This window comes from Myodes glareolus, chromosome 6 (genome assembly GCF_982192425.1).
Source record: "Myodes glareolus chromosome 6, mMyoGla1.1, whole genome shotgun sequence".
NCBI lineage: Eukaryota > Metazoa > Chordata > Mammalia > Rodentia > Cricetidae > Myodes > Myodes glareolus.
Genome location: NC_142031.1, coordinates 52,575,641 through 52,598,963, shown reverse-complemented (window position 1 = coordinate 52,598,963; position 23,323 = coordinate 52,575,641). Strand labels below are relative to the sequence as shown.

The following is a 23,323-nucleotide window of genomic DNA, read 5'->3' as shown; positions in this document are numbered from 1 at the left end:
TCAGTTCAGCCCACGCAGTGAAGCTGCAGAACTCATCCCCGTCCCAGTGGGCACTGTGCTCTGAAACTTGTGCAAAGCTGCTGGCAACGTTTTCTGCTAGTCATTGTGTGAGGTCTCTCTGGGCTACATCCACTCGCTTAGGCAGGGCTAACCTGCAAACAAGGTAAAGCCTTGAGACTATGCATCCCCAGCCCCCAGGTTGGGGAAGTAGTCCCATGGTGATCAGATAAAAATTATTAATAGCACACAGCAGGAGCCACAAGTCAAACAGAGCCAGGTGCAGCGTGCTGCCTCTTTTGAATGCTCTGTGAGCTAGAGATTTTGTTGATTTGAGTGCCGTGATGCAGCCAGGCTGGCCTTAAATTGACCATCTTTCTGCCTTGGCATCTCTAGTGCTGGGATTATAGGCATGCGTGGCTTTCCAGTTCAAGAATGTTTTGTGGGTCTGCAGAGTGATTAAGAGCAGAGGATCCCAGTTTGGCTGCCAGCACCCACCCAGTGACATCCACGCAGCGACACCCACACAGCGACACTCATGCAGTGACCCCCACGCGATGACACCCACACGGTGACTCCTACGCAGTGACACCCACGCAGTGACTCCCACACAGTCACATACACACAGTAACTCCCATGCAGGGACTTCCACACAGTGACCCCCATGCGGTGACACCCACACAGTGACTCCCACGTGGTGACTTCCACGCAGTGACTCCCACGCAGTGACTCACATGCAGTGACTCCCACAGTGACACCCATGCAATGACCCCCATGCAGTGACTCACAGCTCCAGCTGCAGCGGATCTAATGTCTTTTTCTGGCTTCCTCAGGTGCTAAAGGACTGCACAGCATATCCATACATACAAGTAGACATTCATAAACATAAAAAACAGAGTCAATAAATCTTTAAAAATGTTTTGTGTGTTTATTCTGCAGTGCTGGCTACATTCCCAGCCTGTTTTTGCTTTTGCTATTGTTACTTGAGACAGGATCTTGCTTATCAGCCCGGTCTCTCAATCCTCCTGCCTCAACTTCTGAAGTTCTAGAATTGCATGAGTGCCCCTCCCCGTGCTCAAAACTAAGAATAGCCTTTATATTTAAAAATGACTGCTATCGGTTTGTGTACAGTGATATACACCTTTAATCCTAGCCCTTGCGAGGCAGATAGATACAGATGAATCTCTGTGAGTATGAGGCAGCTTGGTCTACATAGAAAGCTCCAAGCCAGTCAGGGCTATACAGTGAAACCCTGTCTAAAAAAGGACATTTATATAGGGACTACACACTACCCTCACATTCCCACAAAAGCCTAGAGTGGTACCAGCCCAGACAGGCTTGCCATGATGGAGACTGTTTTTCAAAACATCTGAACTTTTCTTCCCAAGTGTCTTAACTAGGGCAATAAATTCTGGTCATGAAAACGATTCTGGGCCGCTGCTGGCTATTCTGTAAGAAACAGTTCAAGTTCAGAAGAGTCAGTCTCCTTCAAAGGGGAACTCTCACGGGCAGTACGGCTGCAGGAAATCAACAGTGCTGTCTCCCTGATTCTGCTTGAACTGGTGCTGGTGAAAGTAGAGTTTCCCCGCCCAATTCCTCGGGGGCATCTCCCCTATCTTACTTTTCGAAAGTATGATTTTCTTGACACACACCTGCTGCCCTCTCTCATCCCAGCTGGGACAGAAAAGACCTCTGCCGAAGACAGAGGCCAACACAGACCCTTGGGGTCCTGCTGTGCTGCTGTAGCTAGCAGCAGCCAGCAGAGGCAGGAGAGGCGCAAACTCCCAATTTCAAGATTGTTATTTCTATAGCCGAACAAAGCATTTGCTTCTCGCTCTGTATTTTAGCAGAGACTTGCTCTGTGTTATGCAGAGACTTTTGCGTTAGGCTTTCTGAGTTCAAACCCCTGCCTTGTCACGTCCTGTGGACACAGTTCCTTAAAGCCATCTGGGCCTTAGTTGTCTTACCTTTAAAATATGAGAATTTTTTTCTCTATCAAAGATGGCTAGCCCACCAAGGGTCATTATTCCATAAACCTCTCCCATTGGGAAAATCCTGTGTCTTCCTGTTTATCCAACCCTGAGAGCACAGACATTTGTCACCCTTGAATCTTTATCATGCCCTTGTCTGTTGCACAGATCATGAATTAGCCAGTGCATCATGTTATGTGCTCTAAGTCCCACCAACAGGGCTTTCTTAATCAGATTATTTGAAGAAGGAACATCTATCCTTAATCTTTGCCATATCTTCTAAATACATGGTGGTTAGTTTTATTTATTTTTGATTTACTTATAAATGTTTTGCTTGCATGTTTGTGCATCACATGTGCGCATATCCACAAAAGTCAGAAGAGGACACCGGATCCCCCAGAACTGGAGTTATGGATGGTTGTGAACTACCAAGTGGCTGCTGGGAACTGAACCTGGGTCCTCAGAAAGAGCAACAAGTGCTCTTAACTGCTGTGCCACCTTTCCAGCTCCCTGATGGTTAATTTTAACTGTCATCTTAACACAACCTAGAATTACCTAGGAAGAGGGAATCGATGAGAAACTGTCTAGATTAGGCTGGCCTGTGGCCTGTCTGTGGGGAAGTGTCTAAGTTACATTAATTCAAATAAGGTCTGCTCTTGTGGGTGGCACCATTCCCTAGGCAAGGAAGTGTATAGAGGGAGCTGAGCATCAGTAAGAACGCACGTATTCATGTCTTGCTGTTTCAAGTTCCTGCCCTGTCCAGCTCTGTTGTCCCTGTGATGGGTTTTAACATGGAACTCTGAGTCAAATAAACCCTTTCTGCCTTTAAGCTGCCCTTGTCAGAGTATTTTACAACAGCAAGGAAAGCGGGACAGCATAGCTGTTGTGGTTGTAGATATGCTTTTTTGTTTGTTTGCTCGAGACAAGGTTTCTCTGTATAGCTTTTTGAGTCCCTGTCCTGGAACTCGCTCTGTAGACCATGTTGGCCTCGAAACTCACAGAGATCCTCCTGCCTCTGCCTCCCGAGTGCTGGGATTAAAGGCGTGCGCCACCGTTGCCCGATTTGTGGAATACTTTTATCTGCGGTTTGGAGAGCCCAGCGTCCCGCCCTGACCCCGTCCTCTGTTTGACTGCATCTTCAGCCGAGCCCAGGATTGTTTAGACAGTCATGCTTTTCGGTTTGCATTTGTTTTCACTCCTGTGAAATAAGAATGGCTGGATCTACCAGCCTCCCGGGTTGGTACCGAAAGTCCAAGCACAGCCTAAGGGTACCAGGTCAGGTGGTGCTCCAGGAGGCGAGGATGCCCCGCCCATCAGAGATCCGGCCTGCCACAGCTTGGTCTCGGTCAAACCACCTGAGTCCGGTCAAACGCGGCTCTCGGCCCCTCCCTCCACAAGCCACGCCCACAAACGGTTCGGGTTCGGCCCGCCAGGCCCCGCCCTCTCTTGCGCAGCTTGCGGAAGCCGCTGTAGAGATGGTGCAGGCCTGGTACATGGACGAGTCCACCGCCGATCCGCGGATGCCCCACCGCGCGCACCCCGACCGCCCGGTGAGCCTGGAGCAGCTGCGCACGCTCGGAGTGCTCTATTGGAAGGTATGGGTGCGGGCTGGAGCACCGCGCCACTGCGCATGCTCGGCACGGCCGCTCCCTCCCTCGGTCTCTTTTAACTACGGGGGTTTGGGCCTGCTTTCTTCCCGGCACGCGTCCGCGCTCACAGCTAGAGTTTGCAAACGCAACAACGCCACCTGTCAGTCACATGGTAGCGTCCCGGGTCACGCAGTTCCAACACGAGAGGGCCGCAGACATCCTGGGGCGCTGGTGGCGCTAGCCTGTCTGCACTGGTGTGGTCAAACTGAAATGCAAACCTGCTGGCTTAAAGTCCCGCTTGCCTGAGGAACTTTGCAGAGTCGTGTCCCTTAAAATCATGGAGGCCTGGGGTTGGAGAGATTGCTCAGCTGAGAGCACTGACTGCTTTTCCAGGTCCTGAGTTCAATTCCTAGCAACTTCATGGTGGCTCACAACCATCTATAATGGGATCTGATGCCGTCTTTCGGCCTGCAGGCATACATGCAGACAGAACATTCAGTAAAAAACAGACAAGCAAACAAAACAAAACAAAAAAACCCCAAACCATAGAGGCCTGCCCACCACATGGTGTTACCACAGCAGAAGTAAGGAGCTGTGGACCCAGCAGAGCTGACGCTCAGGTTGACCACATGAAGGTGGGGACAATGCCGAAATCCATCTCTTCCAGGATATTTTTGGGCTAGGAAGCAGGTGAAAGGGGACTGGAGAAGAATCCGGTGCGCACATGCGCAGTCAAGGCTATGCACTGGATGCATGCCCAGAAAATGATGAGGTTGATTCGCTTTTGGCCTCTTAAAACAAAAGGTCACTCATTCGACACCAGCTCGGGTAGGGGGTGGGTGGGTTAAAAAAACACAGCCTTCCCAGTTTCTGAGAAGTAATCTAGGCATCCAGGATGAGCCTTGCACACTCGCCTGGTGACCTCCAAAATTAGTGACTTTTAGTTAACTGAAGCCACATCACCTAAGTCAAGCAGTGGCTCCGAAGTGCGAGGTTTGCTCAATGAGGCCTCTGGCATTCCTGTTGAGGGAAGGAGTTAGTCGTCCCTCCCACTGCATAAGTTACTAAGGAAAGGGACTGAGCAGGGTGACTCGAAGGCTCCTCTCCTGACCACACAGTTGGACTGAGAGAGCTTTCTTTTGGGATAGAGTGTTAGTCCGTTCCGGCAGTCCTCACAGACACCTTAGACTAGGAGGCAAACTCAAGACTTCGCACATAACCAGATAATCTGTAAATAGCAAACTGGTTGCACCGTTGAAACTGAAGCCGGACCAGGTGTCTGGTGAAGGCCCACTAAGCCACTCGCAGATGGCTTACCCAGCTCCCTTGCAGCTGAGACTGCTCAGCTCATTCCGGAGCAGTTGTGACCCCACCAGGAGGCCCACCTTTCCGTTGTCTTGTGGGTGATGAAGTTTTCACACAGGGATTAGGAAGCAGCACATTCGGCACCGAAACTGGCATTAAGTGTGTCGTGCTGCAGTCTTGCTAAAAAGAATATATTAGGGTTGGAGAGGTGGCTCGGCGCCAAAAGCACAGGGTCCATTGCCATCGGCTCACAATTACCTGTAACTCCAGTCCCAGGGGATCTCATGTTCTTCCCTGGCCTTTGTGGACACTAGGGCCAAGAGTGGTGCACAGACATACGTGCATGCAGAACACCCAAACACATAAAATGTATTGATGTCTGTGCATTGCTATGCTGTTCTGTGATGATGATAAAATGTGCACTTCTTTGCAAAACAAAAACTAAGTGTCACTACGTTCAGTGACAGTAGTTTCTCGTAGGATTTCAGACCGGTTCTTCCAGGAGCCTTTGGAGAACATGTCAGGAAAAGGGCGTCGGTCCTTGGATTTGGACTTTAAAGAATAGGTAGGATTGCAATAAATGAAAATTGTGAGCAGGAATTTGAGGTATGGGACCCTGGCATGAAAGGGTGTGAGTATGCATTTTTCTCTTTTTTTAGATGGACTGTTGCTGTGTAGTCCAGGCTAGCCCCCAACTCACAACTCTCTCCTGCATTCTGAGTAGCTAGAATTACAGTCATGGGCCATCACAACACTTTCCAGTAATTTAAAAAATTTTTTTTTTCATTTCCCTGCTATGGGATCCAGTAATTTTTAAAAAAAGATTTTATTTATTTATTATGTATAGTGTTCTACCTGCATGTGTGCCTGCAGGCCTAAAGAGGGCACCGGATCTCATTACAGATGGTTGTGAGCCACCATGTGGGTGCTGGGAATTGAACTAAGGTCCTCTGGAAGAGCAGCCAGTGCTCTTAACCTCAGAGCCATCTCTCAATCCCCCCACCCCATTTCTTTTTTAAATAAACTCTTTTTAAAAGTTTATTTACTTTTATTTTATGTGCATTGGTGGTGCCTGCTGGTAAGTCTGTGTGAGAGTGTCAGATCTTGGAGTTACAGACAGTTGTTAGGTGCCCTGTGGGCGCTGGAATTTGAACCCAGTCCATTGGGAAAGCAGTCAGTGCCCTTAGCTGCTGAATCGTCTTTCTAGCCCCAACTTTTCAGTATTTTTTTTAAAGAGTAATAAGGGTTTCTTTTTTAGCTTAGGATCTAGATTTCTTTAACAATAGAGGGTGATGCAGACAGAAGTAGAAAAGTCAAATGGGACTGGAGGACAGTAGCTCTCTTAGTCCATCTTGATGAACCTGAGCTTGGTCTGTGGGCACGGGAAGCATGCTGACCACCAAGAGCCTGGTAAGACTGCAGGGAAGGTGGCAGAGTGGTCACACACACCGAGGGGGCTGTGTTTAGCAGGTTTGAGGGATAAGAACTTCACCGGGAAAGGCAGAGGACTCAGCAGGACCGCTGGCAGGAGGGAGCAGAACTTAAGCAGAGCAGGGGTTTCCACTTGAGGCTGTGGAGAATGGACCGCCCATCAAAAGAGGAGGTGGAAGGTGGGGCTAGGACTGGCAAAGAATAAATGATGCTCTCTTTGGGCGATCCAGCCACAGGTCTGGAAGGAGCATATTGCTATGCCTCGTTCATATAGGGCTGGGGAGCAGACCTAGCGCCTCGTGCCCTCCTGGCAAGCATCATACCAGGGAGCTAAACCCCAGCTCACTTGCTACACATCCTTGTGCTAAGGTGACCTCCATTTTGCTAATACATATATAGCTGGATGCCGACAAGCATGAGAATGATCCAGAACTAGAAAAGATCCGGAAGGAGAGGAACTACTCCTGGATGGACATCATCACCATATGCAAGGATTCACTTCCCAATTATGAAGAGAAGGTGAGCGGGCCCCGCTTGGAGAGAATCATCACCCTCCTGCCTTTCCATTTTGTGTGGTTTTGGGGCAGCAGAATGATGCCCTCATAGCGTAGCTGGACGAATGCCTCCCTTTCTGCTTTTTGTGTGGGGCCTGACTCTGGCGGCGGTTTATCCCTTACGTGTGGTAGATCCACCAGTGACATGTGGATCAACCTGGGATTTTCTCTGTGGCGTTCCCCGTTCTGCACCTGCCTCTTCCCTAATCTTGAAATGTGTTCCTGGGAGCTCAGGGGCAGTGTCTTTGGGGTTCCTGACCACTTCACTGGGGCCATTTGAATTTAGTGGTATAGAGTCATTCAGAATTCCCTACAGAGTGGAGTGTGTAATCACAGCACTAAGAAGAAGAAAAAGAGGAGGAGGAGGAGTCATTGTCTCAATTTGCTCCTTCTGCTCTTAGGGCTCTGGGGATTAAATTCAAGACGTCAGTCTTGGTGGCAGGTGCCTTGACCCACTGTCATCTCCCTGGCTCAGCCCCTGGTACTTTTAGTAGCACGTCCCATTCACCGTCGCCTGGCCGTAAGGGCTGGGGCTGCATGGCAACTTCCCTCTTGTGTTAGATCAAGATGTTCTTCGAGGAGCATCTGCACCTGGACGAGGAGATCCGCTACATCCTGGAGGGCAGCGGGTACTTCGATGTCAGAGACAAGGAGGACAAGTGGATCCGGATTTCCATGGAGAAGGGGGACATGATCACGCTCCCTGCTGGCATCTATCACCGCTTCACGCTGGATGAGAAGGTGAGAGTGTTCTGTGCTGTGGTCCGGCCTGTGCGGAGACTTCACAGGTGAATACGGTGGCTCACTAGCCATGTTGTGCGAGGCCTATCTCCTCGACACGTGGCCAGTCACAGCTTTCTCAGAGAGAGCCCGTAGAGCCTCTGACTAGGGAGCCTGGCACAGCATTAATCCACATGGCTTTAGGCAAGGGAACGGATATCTTTAGGAGAGAGACCCACACCTCCACTGAGGAAGGAGCCTGCACGGGTCGCTGATGTAGGGGTCGGTGGTTCTAATGCACCTGTAGAGTGGGGGACACTCTCATTTGGGGACCCCAGCGGCGTGACCTGTCTTGACCTCCCCAGGGTTGGGATTATAGGTGTTTACCACCAAACCTTGTTTCCATGGTGCTATGGATAGAGCTGAGGGGCTTGTGCATGCTGGACAGACAGTCTACCAACTGAGTTACACCCCCACCCTGAGTTAATTAAAAAAATTATTTTTATTTTTAAATTATGGGTATGTCTGTTGGGGTTGGTGAATGAGTACTGGTTCCTGCAGAATCCAGAAAAGGGAGTTGGGTCTCCTGGAACTGGAGTTGGTGCTAGGAACTGAACTTGGGTCCCCTCCAAGGGTGTATGTATTCTTAACTACTGAACCATCTCTCTAACCTTCCAAATTAATAGTCAATGCACATGGTTTAAAGTTTAGAATTATGAGTCGGGTATGGCAGTGCATGCCTTTAATCCCAGCACTCAGGAGGTAGAGGCAGGTGGATCTCTGTGAGTTTGAGGCTAGCCTGGTCTACAAAATGAATTTCCAGTACAGTCAAGGCTACACAGAGAAACTCTGTCTAAAAAAACAAACATTCAGAATTATGAAGCCAGTCTGGATGGCATGTGCCTGTCACCTCAGCATTTGGGAGGTTCAGACAGGAGGATCAGGACTTCAAGATCATCCTCAGCTACTTACCAGGTTTTGAGGATAGACTGGGTAAAATGAAACCCTGTATCTAAAAGAAGAACAAAATAAAAATTAAGAATTGTGAGATTGTAACATGAGGGCCCGCTTGTTGGGGTTTCTGTCCTGCCCAGTTCCTGGAGCCATTTAGCCCCAAAGAAAATCACACAGAGGTCTCCATAAGTTATAAACTGATTGGCCCATTAACTCAGGCTTTGTATTAGCTCTTATAACTTATATTAACCCATTATTCTGATCTATGTTAGCCACATGGCTTGGTACCTTTTTCAGCGGGGCAGGTCACATCCTGCTTCTTCAGTGTCTGGACAGGACTGTGGGAAGAGCTTCCTTCTTCCCAGAATACTCCTGTTCTCATTGCCCCACCTCTACTTCCTGTCTGTTTGTGCTGCCTATACATCCTACCTGGCTACTGGCCAATCAGCGTTTATTTAAAACATAATTGACAGAATATAGACAATGGCCCACATCATGAGAAGGATACAAGGTGTTCATGAATGGTGTTCTCTCTCCTGTTTCTCAGGGCCCCAGTTCTATCCCTGAAGGGCTCCAGTGGCTACATTTCCATAGTTCATTTCCGTAGTTCCGTAGTTCATCAGTGGTTTGTGACTCCCCTAATGCTGCAACCCTTTAATACAGTTCCACATGTTGTGGTGACCCCCAACTATAAAATTATTTCATTGTTACATCATAACCATAATTTTGCTACTGCTATGAATTGTCATGCAGATGTCTGGTAGGCAAAATATCCAATCTATGACCTCAAAAGGGTTGCTAGCCACAGACTGAGACTGTTTCACAGGGTGTTTATCTATTCAGAGTTATAATTCTTTCTTTCCTCCTTTTACCCCAGAGGCAGTGGGCCCTGCATTTTACTTTTTCCACTTGGTGTACTTTGGGGTGCATAAGGCGCCCCACCTCTTGTTCACAGCTTCCCTGTCAGACATGTCTGATTTATTTAACCGTGGTTTACCCACGGCATGGGGAGTCCCTAGGGGTGAGCTTATTTCCACTTGTTTGTCAGGAGTTATGTGAGAACACAGATTTGTCATTTCTACCCGGGTGTGTTATTTCTAGAGTGAAAATGAGGCTTCATGGGAGCTAAATTTCCGGTTTAGCTAAATGCTGATTAATTATTCTCTTACCAGCTAGTAGAATGGGCCTGGTGCTGGACCTTAGAGAGTAGTGCCCAGAAAGGAGGGTGGGTGGAGTCGGGACCTGTTTCTGCTCTGGTGTGAACAGTAGGAGGAGCTGCTGATACTTATGCTGGTCTGACGTGGCCGCACCCCTTGTAGAAAGGTAGGAAGGAGCTGAGTGCTAAGTGGGTAAGCCAGCTTCAAGGGCTGCCTCGATGGTTCCCATGGAGATGTGTAGAGTATCCAATGAGATGTGGGGCTTGTTTTCTAGAATTACGTGAAGGCCATGCGGCTGTTTGTGGGCGAACCTGTGTGGACACCGTACAACCGTCCGGCCGACCATTTCGATGCTCGGGTACAGTACGTGAGGTTTTTGGAAGGAAGAGCATAGTGGAGCTGCCCCGAAGAGTAACTGCAGTGTGTGAGACTCTGGCTGCGGTCACCTGTGGGAAAGTTGCTCACCTCTCTGCTTTCTTAGGAGGAATTGATGCTAGGCCAGCTAGCTCTCCTCGGCAAGATTGTCAGATCAGCTTCTTTTTAATCAAAGCATTGATAAAAGTGATTTTTACATGGAAACCACAAGAATGTGAACAAGTGGCCTTAATTTTTCCTAACTTGGTCAAGACCTAGAGGTATGGGAGCCCTGGCTTGGTGTGTGCATTCATACACAGTAGATCTTCGTGTCCCAGAAGGTCCGTTTGTAGGTGTCTATTGGACTGTGAAGCTATGCCCTTTGGAAGGGGGCAGTTATACCCAGCACAGCTAACCGGAAGGGAGATGTTTTTCTCCCTCATCAATCTCTGGGTGATTGCTTCAAACTAAAGCAGCTACCTTAATTGTATACTCATGGTAATAACTGTATTACACTCATGGAAATATATGGTATTTTACTTGGTTCATTAAAACCTCTCGGTAGATTCCTTATATGATTTTATATGTGCATAGTTAATTTCTACATCAGGGCAGAAAATTTTCAGTGTGATTTCAGGCCCTTTTACAATCAAGAATCAAGAGAAGTAATGCATGATTTCCCTACTCAAGTGCCTCGGGGCTGAACTGATACAATTTAGATGTAGAACACTAACCTAGCACATGCAGGGCTCTGGACGTGGACCCCAGTACTGCCAATAAAGAATAATAATGCTGAAATGTGTTTATGTGTCGTGTGTTACAATTCCAGAAAACCTCAGAATCTGTGCTGTAGAAGGACAGGCTGTTCTCTAAGCAGCTGCTCTAGTGTGAGGATGTCCATTACCTTTATCACTGTGCTGGATTTGGGGGCTTGCTTCTGCCATGCAGGGGAGCTTGAGCCCCAGCTTCAGAACTCAAATGTGTACGAGCCGCACATCCTTTGCTCTCTCTCTCTGGAGCTCCTGTCTGTGAGTAAGGGCTGATCTGCTAGCTTTTGTCTACTGATTATTGTTCATTTTTTAAGACTATTATTCCATAGCAGTGGCTGGCCTGGAACTGGATATGATGTAGATCAGGCTAGCCTCAAACTCATAGAATCCTCCAGCTCTTGCCTTCTGAGTGCTGAGATTAAAGGTGTATGTATGCCACCATGCCTGGCTTTAATTAAAAAAAATATTATGTTTGAGTGTTTTGCCTGCATGTGTTCATGTGTGGTGTGTGTGTGCGTGTATGTATTGCCCATCAAAGTCAGAAGAGGGTGTCAAATCTGCTGGGACTGGAGTTACAGTTACAGCTGTTGTCAGCTGCCATATGGATGTTGGGAATTGAACCTGGGTCCTCTGCAAGAGCAGCAGTCACTCTTAACTACTGAGCCATCTCTGCTGCCACATTTTTGTTGTGGTTGTTTGTTTTCAGTTTTTCTTTCTCTGTGATAGGATCTCTCATATCCTAGGCTGGTCTCAAATTCGTTATGTAGCCAAGGATGACTTTGAGAATGTAGGGATGGCCTTGACGTCCTGGTCTTGCTTATACTTCCTCAGTGCTGGGGTTGTAGGTATCCGCCACTATCTCTGCTTTATACGGGGCTGGAGATGGAGCCCAGGCTTCACACATGCTGAGCTGGCAGCCCCAGCCCCAGTCTTCTTGTTCTTGGCAGGCTGGGCATGCTCTTACGGCCTCTTCCTGCCTCCTCTCCTGAGCACTGATTACAGGGGTTTGCTACCACTTCCTTCATTTTTAGTTTTTGTGATTTTTTTCCTCTGTCCACTGTGAATGGCTTTGTTCCCGTTGAAGACTGAATATGTCTTCTACCATGTCCTACACTCTAACATGTTTTGGGTCTGAGCCATGATGTCACAGATTGGGGGAAGATAACAGAATTCTGTCAGTACACCTAAGTGAGCTAACAGTGTCTTAGCTCTGCCAGAGCATCACCATCTTTTTTTTTTTTTTTTTTTTTTTTTTTTTTTTTTTTTAAAGACAGGGCTACTCTGTGTACCCTTGGCTGTCCTGGAACTCATTCTGTAGACCAGGCTGGCCTAGGAATCACAGATACCTGCCTGCCTCTGCCTCCCAAGTGCTAGGATTCAAGGCGTGCACCACCACTGCCTGACCTCACTTTTGTTTAAAAAAATACAAAAACAAAAACAACAAAAAAAACACAAATGGTTTTATTGAGGTATTATAGACATATAATGCACTTATTTGAAGTGTCTAAATTATTTTTTTTTAGATAGTCTTACTGTGTAGCTCTTGCTAGCCTGGAACTTACTGTGTAGACCAGGCTGGCCTCTAACTCATGGAGGTCTGCCTCTTGAATTCTGAGATGAAAGTATGTACCACTGTGCCTGGTTCTGTTTTTAAATTTGGACCCAACATAGCCACATCGTATACCCTGATCTGGGTGATGACCACAGCCACATCATATACCCCGATCTGGGTGATGACCACAGCCACATCGTATACCCATATCAGGGTGATGACCACAGCCACATCATATATCCCGGTCAGAGTGATGTAGAATGATTCAACAGCCAGAAACCGCTTGTCTTCTGTCCCTCTGGTCTCTACGGTCTCATTCTGGAATCTGATACTTGCTTTTCCCTTGCTTTCTTGGTTTTGGCAGAAACCAGGGCCTCACAAGCCCTGAGCCAGCACTTTTGAGAACTACCGCAGTCTGGGCTCCTGGTTTCTCTAATATAGCTTCAGCATCTAAAGTTGGTGGAGCCTTTGGCTTACGCTGGGCTGAACTGGCTGCAAGGATCCAGGGCTCTGTTGGGTGTCCTGGGAGCCCGGTGGATTGGTGCTGGGCTGATCACGCAGCTGCTTAAAAGCATGTCTCACCCATGGTAGACATGGAAAGTGGGAGGGTTGATGGCAGGAATGTGCTAGTGTGAGGATTTTGAGCCTTTTCCAGCAATAGGATTCAGAATATCTCGATGAACAGGTAGGTGAGGAGTGTTGGGGTCATCGGAGTGGCTGGATGATGGTGGGTGGGTAGGTGGATGCGCTGGATTGATGAGGGGGTGGGTGGGCAGGAAGAGGGGTTGGTTGATGAGTGGGTGAGTGGCTGGCGTGAGTGAAGAGGAGAATGGGGTGAGTTGATTAGCAGGTGTTTGGAGGGCGATGGATCTGATTCCTGTGCAGATGTGTGAGCAGGGACAGTCATTTTCCCGAAAGGCTTTCTTTTAGAAAGTACAACATGTAAAAGGTTTCAGAACCTCAGATAATTTTATGACTTACACAGTGAAAATGTACACAGAGAGACAGACAGTTCTGGTCCAATGCTTTTGGCTCCCAATTGCTCCGAAGCCTTGAAATCTTTCAGTGAGCTGCAGGATTGTAGGACATTAGCATGGTAGAAGAATCTGGAACTTCCTCATTTTAGAATGCAACCACCAACCCCCCCCCCCCCCCCGTGCCACAACAAAAATAAGAAAAACAAAATGCTGTGGATTTTGGTTGGTGGTTTCCCCTGAGTAGAACCTGAGCCATCTATATCTCAGCTAAGGTTTCCTACTCTGCTCACAGCTCCAGAGCGCTGTGGACAGAATGTGTGCCCTGTGTGGGTTGTGATGGACAGGCTGTGTGTCCCGTGTGGCCTTTGGTGGACAGCCTGTGTGTCCCATGTGGCCTTTGGTGGACAGGCTGTGTGTTTTGTGTGGGTTGTGGTGGACAAGCTATGTGTCCCGTGTGGCCTTTCGTGGACAGGCTGTGCGTCCTGTGTGGGTTGTGGTGGACAGGCTGTGCGTCCTGTGTGGGTTGTGGTGGACAGGCTGTGTGTTCCGTGTGGCCTTTGGTGGACAGGCTGTGTGTTCTAGGTGGCTTTTGGTGGACAGGCTGTGTGTTCAGTGTGGATGTGGTGGACAAGCTGTGTGTCCCGTGTGGCCTTTGGTGGACAGGGTGTGTGTCTGTGTGGCCTTTGGTGGACAGGGTGTGTGTCTGTGTGGCACTGTGGTGTTGCTGCTTTGATGGTAAGCAGAGTGTGGGCTGCAGGCACGTGGACATTGGAATGATGATGGCATTGGACACTCTGAGATATACAGGTCTTTATGGGTCAGTGAGGTTGATGACAGTCATACCACTGTCTGATAGAGTTCTAGATGTGTGCCATACCCGAAGGGAGCCCATCAGTATGAGTCCAGCTTACCTGCAGCAGTATAGCCTTCTTTTAGGTCATAACCAATAAAGCCAGTTCTTCCCATCAGCCCTTGTTACACCTGGGACAGTGTCTCATGCATAAAACTGATCCCCAGCGGGTGGTATTGAGTGACTGGATCATGTGGGCTCTAGGCACACTTGTGAATTAGTGATCGTTGATAGTTTGCAGTGTGGAGATTGAACCCAGAGCCTTCCACATGCGGTCTGCCTCCCAGCTGTGTACCCAACCCACCCTTGTCATCGTTTTCGTGGGTTCCATGTGCTTGTCTGTGGCAGCTGTTACAGAAATCTCTGTCTCATGTCCACACATGCCTGCCTGGCGAAAGACAGATCGATGCAATCAGTGATTGGCCTTGCCGTCTCCACATTGCTCAGCCTGGCCAGTTGCTCATTAATCCTGATGGCTCCCAGGTGCCCTGGCATAATTGATTATTGCTTCTCTAGGAGAACAAAGAAGTGTCATCGGCCACGGACACAAGGCTGGGGACAGAGACATTTCCAGAGGCCTGCCCTACCACTCCCCTTCCCAAGAGCAGGGACATAGTGACTTCATCTAGGACACTGACACTAGTGGCTGTGTCTGCTTCTCACTCCACGAACTACCGTGAACTGGCTAAGGGGAGGCACTGCAGGCTCATTGGTGCCTGCACTGGACACTCAGGTGCTTCCAAGGCTGGGAATGGTAAGGTCCTTCCTTCCAGACTCCAGACAGGGATCAGGATGAGCAACAGGACAAGTTCTGCAAAGAGCAGAGCCAGGAGCACAGTGAGTGGGTGCAGCCTTGCTCCTCTTAGGAGCTCAGCGGATTATATGCAGCTGTAACTGGAAGTGATGTGGCTGGACTTCAGGTTCAGCGTGTCTTGGGCTGTCTAAGGAAACCCCACTGACCAAGAGACTTAAATAACGACCTCACGTGACAACACTGGAGGCTGGCGTCTGAGACAGCCGTCAGCCTCCGTGTCACAGTGTTGGGCTTCCTGGAGTCACCTCCCAACTGTCTTCCATTGTATGTGAGCACTTCATTCCTCCTGGACTAGGCCCCAGCTTTATACTGGGTCTTATTTAATTTTAATTAGCACTGGGCAACAAGGATTTCAATGCATGGACACTGTGGAGACTTGTCCTAACAATGGAGGGTGAGCTTTCCAGGCCCAGGAAGCAGCAGACAAAGGCTCTGGGGAAGGACCAGGGCTGAAGGCCCATGTTGCTGGGACAGTGAGGGGGGGACAGACTGGGTGGAAGCTGACTGTATAGGCCTTATAATTTGCTATGTAGCAGAGGCTTGGGACTGCCTCCAAGGTGGATCCTGGGGAGCTCAGGGGCAGAGATGGCTGTGGGTGAGGACAAGACCAGTTAAGATGTGGTCCGTGCTGGGTGTGGTAGTATATGCCTGTAATCCCAGCACTCCGGAGGCTGAGGCGGGAGGATCCAGACTTCCATGTCTGCCTGGTTTTACCTACACAGCAAAATACTGTGTGGGAGAAGGTGAGCTGGGAAATGGGTGTGGGAGAAGGTGAACTGGGAAAAGGCTGGACTATGCCTCCTGGAGGAACACAAGACCCCCATAACTTACTGTGTTCACTGGCCCCTCCTCAAGGTTACATACAGTAGGAGTGACAGCTGGGGAAGGAGGCTGGCTGAGCTGCCTCCGAGTTCTACAGGGGCTGCAGAGACACAGCTTTTCAGAGTCACCACCAAGGTTGGGCAGGTGATCTATTCAGTACCTCTGGGTGTCCATGCTCCTATGAGTGACCCCCTTCCCCTCCCGAATTCCGAATTCCCTGCTTCTCTAAGTTAGTCCGGGTTAGGACAGTCTGTCTGTCATCTATGTCATTTGCGGTGCCTGCCCATGTCTCCCCAGGAAGTCACACAAGAGCTTTATCTTCTCACTTTATTACAATAGTGAACACACATTTCTTTGCTTTGTCCCACAGACATTCTGTTTATGGAGCTGAGCTGGAACCTAGGCCCTCAGCACACAAGGCCGAAATTGTGCTCTGCTGCACCCCAAGGTTGTGTAACCTGCTTTTAAAGCGAGTGTTTTCTCATGAATGGGGAAAGCTGGGTACCCAAAGCTGTTTCCAGGTGCTTTACGTTTCGCAAAGTGGAAAAAGTATACAAGCATTAAGCACATGTCCTGACTTCCAGGACAAAGGGATGCAGAGACGCTATGTCTGGCCTTAGATGTTTCTTGTCCCCACTGTGTTCTGAGTGTGCTGATGGCTTGCAACCCATCCCAGGCCATCCAGGGTGGCTTGTCAGGCCAGAAGTGAGCAAAGGGATGCTTTGGCTTGGGATGTGTGGAAGGAAGACAATGAACTGTAATCATTTAGGCCTACAGTGAGAACAAGCACTAATATACATCTGTACATATACAATATATACATTGTGAGAATATTCAGAAGTGATACATGAACAGGTTAACTTCCAGGAATAAGCCAAAGGGACCGAAAGTGTCTTGTGTTTTCTGCCCCCAAAATGCCATCACAGAGTCCACCTTCGCCAACAGGCAGTGCTATGGGAACTGCATGGTAGGCAGGATGGTGGGTTTGCGAGGAGCCCCAGCTCAAGGCAGGCTCCTACCCACCTGTCACATGCGTTTACTGATCCATCTGCTCGAGTGTCTGTCAGGTACAGAGACCTGGTGGGAACTAGGCCAGCTTGAGGCACTGTGTGTTGAAGCTGTCCCCTTCTTTGCTGGCGACAGCCTCGAGTAGGCTCTGCTTCTTCTGCATGCTCCTTGAGGACTCCAGCTCGTACATGGTGGTTAGGTTGAAGAGCACACTCTCATGCAGGTAGTGCCTGGGGTCCTGCTGCACCATGGCCTCCAGCTGCCGCAGGGAGTCCTTGAGCTTGCCCAGGTAAAGCAGACACACAGCAGCATTGTTGTTGGCCTGCAGGAAAGGACATGTGTTTAGGGTGGCCCAACCTGCTATTGGTGCTCCCTGGTCCCCATGTCTCACCAGCCCCTTTATGGACCTCTCTAGCTATCGGAGTCCAGGTCAGCTCAGAGCAGAAATCTGGGTTTGCTGGTCTGCAAAATGTAGAGGGGCCTGTGGGGTACCAAGACTTACCACTGCGTTTGTGGGGTCCATCTTCAAGATCTCTGTGAAGAACTTGTGAGCTTCTGCAAAGTTATTCTGGCCGAGGTAGAGAAAGGCTCTGTAATGCACACACAGGTAAAGTGGTAAGCACAGACAAGCCAAGGATTCTCTCCAGCCAGGGCCAGGTTCACAGGTCCCATGGGAATAAGGGGCACACATGCCAGAGTGAGTCGTGTGCTCTCAGGTAGAGGCAGTGGCTTTACTGCTGACTGAAACATCAGACTCACTAGCAAGTCAGCTGCCCAGGTTCTAGTCCAGACACTAAAGCTCCAACCAAGGTCACTTCCTGTTGTACAAACTGACCCATGCTCCACGTTCACTTTCTGGACCTGGTTAGAAGGGTGGGCAGGTCTGCCCTGATGACTGCACACTCATGATCTTCTGATACATGACTCCCAAAAGCTAATCTGAGACCCGGGCTGGCAGGAGCCCGATGGTGGGCATCACACACGGGGGAAGGGGTCTCTACTGAAAACAAGTGGGCTCTGTAGAGTGCGGTCCCTTCAGATTGGTTCTCAGGAGTAAGGAGCAGGGCTGTGAGTCTAGAATACCTGAGGCTCCTGGGTCTCAGTACCGAGGACAGGGACAGGTGGGAGAAAGACACATCCCGAACTGTGGGCCAATGAGATGACTCAGCAGGTTAAGGTTAAATCACCATCAGTCCTTCAAACCCCGAGTCCAGTCCCCGGTGCTCACAGGTGTCAGAGCCAATTCTCCACAGTGGTCCCCTGAGCTCAGCACGCATATGTATGTGCACACACACTAAATAAATCATTGAAAGATATTTACCTGTTCATTAAAACCATTATTTTACCCTGCAGTCCATCCAATTTCTGCGTCACTTTCTCAACGTCTTGAAAATACTTTTCAGCTGTTTTTATGTCTCCAATCTGCTTGGACAAAGTTCCGCAGTCAGTACAAGTTCAAAGAGGTATAATAAATGTAAAGTCACATTTGTTCCCCAGTATCGTGTCAGAATAGGAAGTCCCCGTGTGTTACCCAGGGGACCTCAGAGCCCACCCTGTGAGCAGGGGACATTTAAGACAGAGTCTCAGGTTGGTGTTCAGTAAAAAACCAAAGCATCCCAAAGTGTCTGGTGCTTCTTGTCCCCATCAGGGAATTATGTTAATGTGAACACCTGTTTCAAGTCTTACGACTTAGCAGCTGAGTCCCCAAGAATAAATTCTGGCATAGCATTAAGTAAAAACAAACTCTGGGAATAACACAAGGTGCCCAGGTCAACTTCTAGGGTATTTCTGCCTGGTGACAGAGTAGATGCCACCAATTTTCTAATTTCAAAGGAATATTACTAAATAATAGAGAATAATACTTTGATACTATTATAAATATAAAGGAGCAAACCCACTCATATACCTTGTAAGGAAATCATTAGCCTCTCAAACAAGGCAGGGACCCTCAGGACAGGCACCGGGGAGATGAAAGGAATTCATACTCGCCGGCACTGGGAGGCCTGGCCCTGGCTCTCCATCAGTGATGGGGGAGTGTCAGGATACAGAGCCAAGATGTCCAGGCATCGTCCATGCCCTTTGCTTGCCTTAAGAGTATGAAGGGAAATCACCGGGTGGTGATGGCGCACACCTTTAATCCCAGCACTTGGGAGGAAGAGGCAGGCAGATCTCTGTGAGTTCGAGTCCAGCCTGGTCTACAAGAGCTAGTTCCAGGACAGGCTCCAAAGCTACAGAGAAACCTTGTCTCGAAAAACTAAAAACTTAAAAAAAAAAAATATGAAGAGAAAGCAATGCTCCTCTCAGTTTGGACAAGTGGAAGGAAAGAAAGGGTTTTGCTGCACACACGGGTAAGGGGCAGACACATGCCCCATGTGTTCACAGTCTACCTGAAGGACACCCCAAAAGTCCCACACAATATCATCCTTTGGCTACACTGTACCTTATTATATTTAACATTCTGTTTGTCTCTTAATGCCCGGAGGAGGCCTGAGTGATTGAGCTTCATGAATTCTCGATTCTGGTGAAGTCCAGCATACGTAGTAGGAGGCTTGTCTGAGCTGTCTCAGCCTGGTGGCTCTCCCCTTTGACAGTACCTTGTCTCTGTTTGAGAACACACTTATGTGGGGAGTCAGTGCTTTGGGGAGCAGATCATTAGCTACCTACCCCCAGGCCTGTTTCTGGACTAGAGTGAGGCCCAGGTCAGTCTCTCCAGAGTGACTCTGGAGTACACTGGGCAGGGCGGCTTGGTGGAGAGAGCCTGAGGTCCTACCCTGGGGAAGCTCTGCTTCACTCTGCAGGAGGGCGTAAGGGACAGTTAGTGAGTACTGTATCCACAGCAGCCCGAGGCCGGGGACGGGGCAAGTGGAAGGAGCCCTCTCTAGCAAGGGTTCATTGCACCCGCTGAGCTAGGGATGAGGGGCAGCTCTGGTTGAGACACTCTGGCCTTCCCACTGACATTCTTCAATAGACACCTCATTTGCTATTTGTCCTTATAATTATTTCTAGCCACTCAACAGCTCAAAAAACAAGAAAAGTTTTTGCATTTCCTGGGGAGGGGTTGGCAGCTTTTCAAGCTGGAGGCCATTCCTTTTTAAGCAGTTTTCTTGAGGTCCGACTGCTGGTTAATGAGTTGCAAGCACACAACACAGATACGATGTCTAGGACACGTCAGGGTGTACGGCCACCATCCGTCAGACATCCTTGGGCCACTGTGTACCACTCTTCCCCACCTGCTCCTTCTCGTGGCTGCAGTTCCAACAGGACGTCCCCATATGCTATGCTGCTACCGTCCCTGTCATGTTGAGGCCTCTCCCATTCCTCCCCGCTGTGTTCCAGCATTCACTCCCTGGCTCCCTGCAGTCTGGAGTCTCCCTCATGGTCTGCCACCTTCCAAGCTCTCCAGTGAACTTGGATAGTCATGGGTCTCCTGCTTTCAAGCCACGTGGTCAGAGGATCCCCTTGCCCTGGACAGCAGCGCAGCGGCATCCGTTGGCTACCACACTTCCATGGTGGTTCAAAAGCTACTTTGCTGGTATGAGTGATGACCTCCTAAGGCCCACGTAAAAAGACCTGGAGGGGCGGAGTGTGAGCCAGAGAGAAGTGACTTCAAAGGACAAACACTGCAGATGCCCAGAGACTGGATGACTCTGCTCTGCCTCTGGACTGTCTGAGATGCTCCCGGACACAGGCGAACAGGCTTCCTCAATGTGGAATCCCTCTCATGTCCAATTCCCTCCTGCTAGCCACTGTCCACCTGCTCTCTGAGCAGAAGGCACACATGGTCTACAGGATGCTGTGTGTGACGGTGACATCCACAGGCCTGAGAGTTTCAGATATCCAGATGCCACTTGGCCTCTCTCAGGGCTGGCAGGGAATGCAGGCAGGAGGCAGTCACGCCTGTGGGGACCCGCAAAGGCACTAAGAGTTCCCTCCTATCTGGGAACGGAATCCAAACCAAGCCCTTTACAGTGCTGCACGCCTGAGCTGGGTTTCCAGCTGTTACATGAATGGCACAGTCTACAGAGGGGACCCTGTGCTCACAGCCAGACTGGCTCTACGCCTGTCTCGGAAAGAATGAAGGCCACTCTGCAGGATAAAACAGCCTGAAGAATCACAACAGAAGATCTGGGACCAGGAGACCTCGGAGAGGCTGGGGAGGACCGTGTGCCTCTGGGGCACTCATATTTGTCACAGTTGTCTTCCTCTGTGGTCCAGCAGTTGTGGGGGTGATAAAATAATGGCTTGCCTATTCTTTGGTCACACCGTTTTAGAGGAACCTTAAAAACACATTTAAATGTAAGTGTGGAGCCAATGGAGAAGGTGCATACTACTATCCAAGTTCACCAGTGTGAGATTATTTAGGAGTCCGCTGTCTGTCATTTATTCCACCGTGGTTGGTGCGGTCCATTCCTGATGCTCTCCCCACAGGCCCCTGCACATTTGTTTACAGTAAACTGCTTCTCTTCCAACTCTTCGGCATTGTAATGGAAGTGCCTTGCCTTGTTTGGAGCGGTGTCTGATTTTCCATTTCTCTGGTGTATTTTCTCAGACTCAGGAGCCAGGGATGGTCTCTGAGAACATGTGAGTGTGTCCACATTTGGTTTTACACACTCAGACAGACATGGCTGTAGAAGGGCTCGCTCTGCTCACTCATCACGGTGGGATGATCAGGTATCTTAAGCCTGGCCATGCTGTGCTGATGAGTACCTGAGTTGCCTGTGTGGGTGGTCCTTCTGTCTATGTGTTACTTTTAATGAATTAAAAAACTGTCTTGAGCCTATAGCAGAGCAGAGCTAGGCAGGGAAAACAATATTGAATGCTGGGAGAAAGATGCTGAAACTTTGCTGGTAGGCCACAACCTTGTGGTGATGCACAGATTAATGGAAATGGGTTAAATTAAGATGTAAGGGTTAGCCAATAAGAAGCTAGAGCTAATGGGCCAAGCAGTGATTGAAATAATACAGTTTCTGTGTGGTTATTTTGGTTTCAGGCAGCCTCCTTACAACAGTCGGCTGCTGCTCCTTCTCACTGAAGACTGGCCAGTTACTCCTTACTGCACTGCTTGCAGGTCAAACTCAACAGTGCCCAGGAATCCTGGCCTTAAAGATCTAACCTACCTACCTGGGCTCTGATGCCTTGGCCTGGGGGATATTGCAGCTCTTTCCTGGAGCAACATGTCTGGAGGGCTGTGGCTCTCCTCTGTCTTGGATCCTGAGATGGAACACTGGCCTGCAGCACTGCCCAAGGCTGAGGAACCCAGCCCTGCTACATAGCAAATCTACTGCCCCTAAGTTTTGTTCTTTTTTTATCTGCCGAGGACATGGCCCTTCTTTTCTCCCCAGGACAACACTGGATGATGCCTGTATCATCCATGAGCCATGGCTCTTCTCTGATTTGCTGTTGGGAATTCAAGATGGAGCAAGGGTTCCCTTTTCCATTCTCCTTCCATTCACTCGGCATTCATCAGCTCAGCTCAGTATAAACGTTCACCCTTTCTAATGTTCCATGGCTCTCACTGTGGAGATGTGGTCCACGAGGGACACACATCCTTGGGAATGTCCTGGCCCCAAACTATCAAACTTCAGTGTTCCCTCTTGTGTCCTGGGTCGTCCAGGCAGGAGGGCCTTGCTAAGGAGTCAGGACACAGGTTGTGGTACCTAGGAGCTCTAGACTCCTGGTGTCAGGAAGAGGCAGAGATCTGTTCGGATGTGGTGGCTAACTGTGAGGTCAGAAGCACAGAGTGCTTCACTCCCGTGACCACGCGTCTGTGTGGGTTGGCTCTTTCTCCTCTTGCCATTAGCTGTCCCTCACCCACCCGCCTCTCCCACATTCAGAGGCTCTCAAGAGACAGACATACAGGGTCCATATGCTGGGCAGCCTGCAGTGTGAGATCACGACCCTGGAACCGACAGGAAGACATGCCAAACACTAGAGAGCCTTGCCGAGGGTGGCCGAGCCTCTGGATTACTGCAGCAGCCACTGTGACAGGGTGCACTTGAGTGTTCCCTCAACAGAGCAGCTGCAGTTTGGCAGATGTCCCTGGCTGCAACCGGACATAACGCCACACAACAGAATCGCGGCAAAGGACACCTTAACTTAGGCCATGTTCATATGACCTGAAGCATTTCCTTACTGCTCCTTCTCTGTCAGCTCTGAGGACAGAGTTTCCCAGCAGCTCTGCTGGATTGCAGCCGCCCTGCTCAGCTGCCAGGCTCCCAGAAGTGTACCTGGAGGAGGATGCGGCCAATGCCACTCAGCAGCTGCGGCTCCTGCTCCGGGTAGTACTTGATCACTGCACGGTAAGCGTCAACGGCCAGCACGTAGTCCTGTGACAAGAGACCAAGAGCACGCTGTGAGCTGGAGACACTGTACAGCTGTTCTCTGAGCCTTAAGACCGAGGACGCGCACAGACAGCTGTGGCGGCGGCAGGCCGGCGCAGGACCCCTTCCTTCAGTGGTGATGGGCTGAGTTCTGTATGACACACGTCCCTGCTGTCATC

General features: G+C 49.5%; 2 protein-coding genes across 4 annotated transcripts in view; one reads left to right on the top strand and one right to left on the bottom strand.

Moving 5' to 3' along the window:
• The first annotated feature begins 3,402 nt into the window (after positions 1 to 3,402).
• Positions 3,403 to 10,829, top strand: Adi1 (acireductone dioxygenase 1). The gene is made up of 4 exons (XM_048439824.3): positions 3,403 to 3,562; positions 6,692 to 6,811; positions 7,408 to 7,587; positions 9,952 to 10,829. Exons 1-4 carry the CDS (start codon positions 3,443 to 3,445, stop codon positions 10,069 to 10,071), a joined length of 540 nt encoding a protein of 179 aa, XP_048295781.3. The 5' UTR covers positions 3,403 to 3,442; the 3' UTR covers positions 10,072 to 10,829.
• A 5,300-nt stretch (positions 10,830 to 16,129) lies between these two features.
• Positions 16,130 to 23,323, bottom strand: part of Trappc12 (trafficking protein particle complex subunit 12) — a 64,617-nt gene continuing 57,423 nt past the window's right edge. For all 3 annotated transcript variants that reach the window (XM_048439825.3, XM_085690824.2, XM_085690823.2), the window contains 4 exons: positions 23,052 to 23,150; positions 18,146 to 18,246; positions 17,327 to 17,414; positions 16,130 to 17,146 (listed from right to left, as the gene is read on the bottom strand). In XM_048439825.3, the coding sequence (XP_048295782.2) occupies positions 16,904 to 17,146; positions 17,327 to 17,414; positions 18,146 to 18,246; positions 23,052 to 23,150 (531 nt within the window). In that variant the 3' untranslated portion in view covers positions 16,130 to 16,903. The remainder of the gene's footprint in view (positions 17,147 to 17,326; positions 17,415 to 18,145; positions 18,247 to 23,051; positions 23,151 to 23,323) is intronic.

What these genes read in the sequence shown, in the direction of transcription:
- Adi1 (XM_048439824.3), top strand. Translation starts at nt 3,443, where the DNA reads ATGGTGCAGGCCTGGTACATGGACGAGTCCACCGCCGATCCGCGGATG. An exon ending in TCGGAGTGCTCTATTGGAAG is followed by an intron (nt 3,563 to 6,691) that starts GTATGGGTGCGG and finishes ATACATATATAG; the next exon opens with CTGGATGCCGACAAGCATGA. An exon ending in TTCCCAATTATGAAGAGAAG is followed by an intron (nt 6,812 to 7,407) that starts GTGAGCGGGCCC and finishes CTCTTGTGTTAG; the next exon opens with ATCAAGATGTTCTTCGAGGA.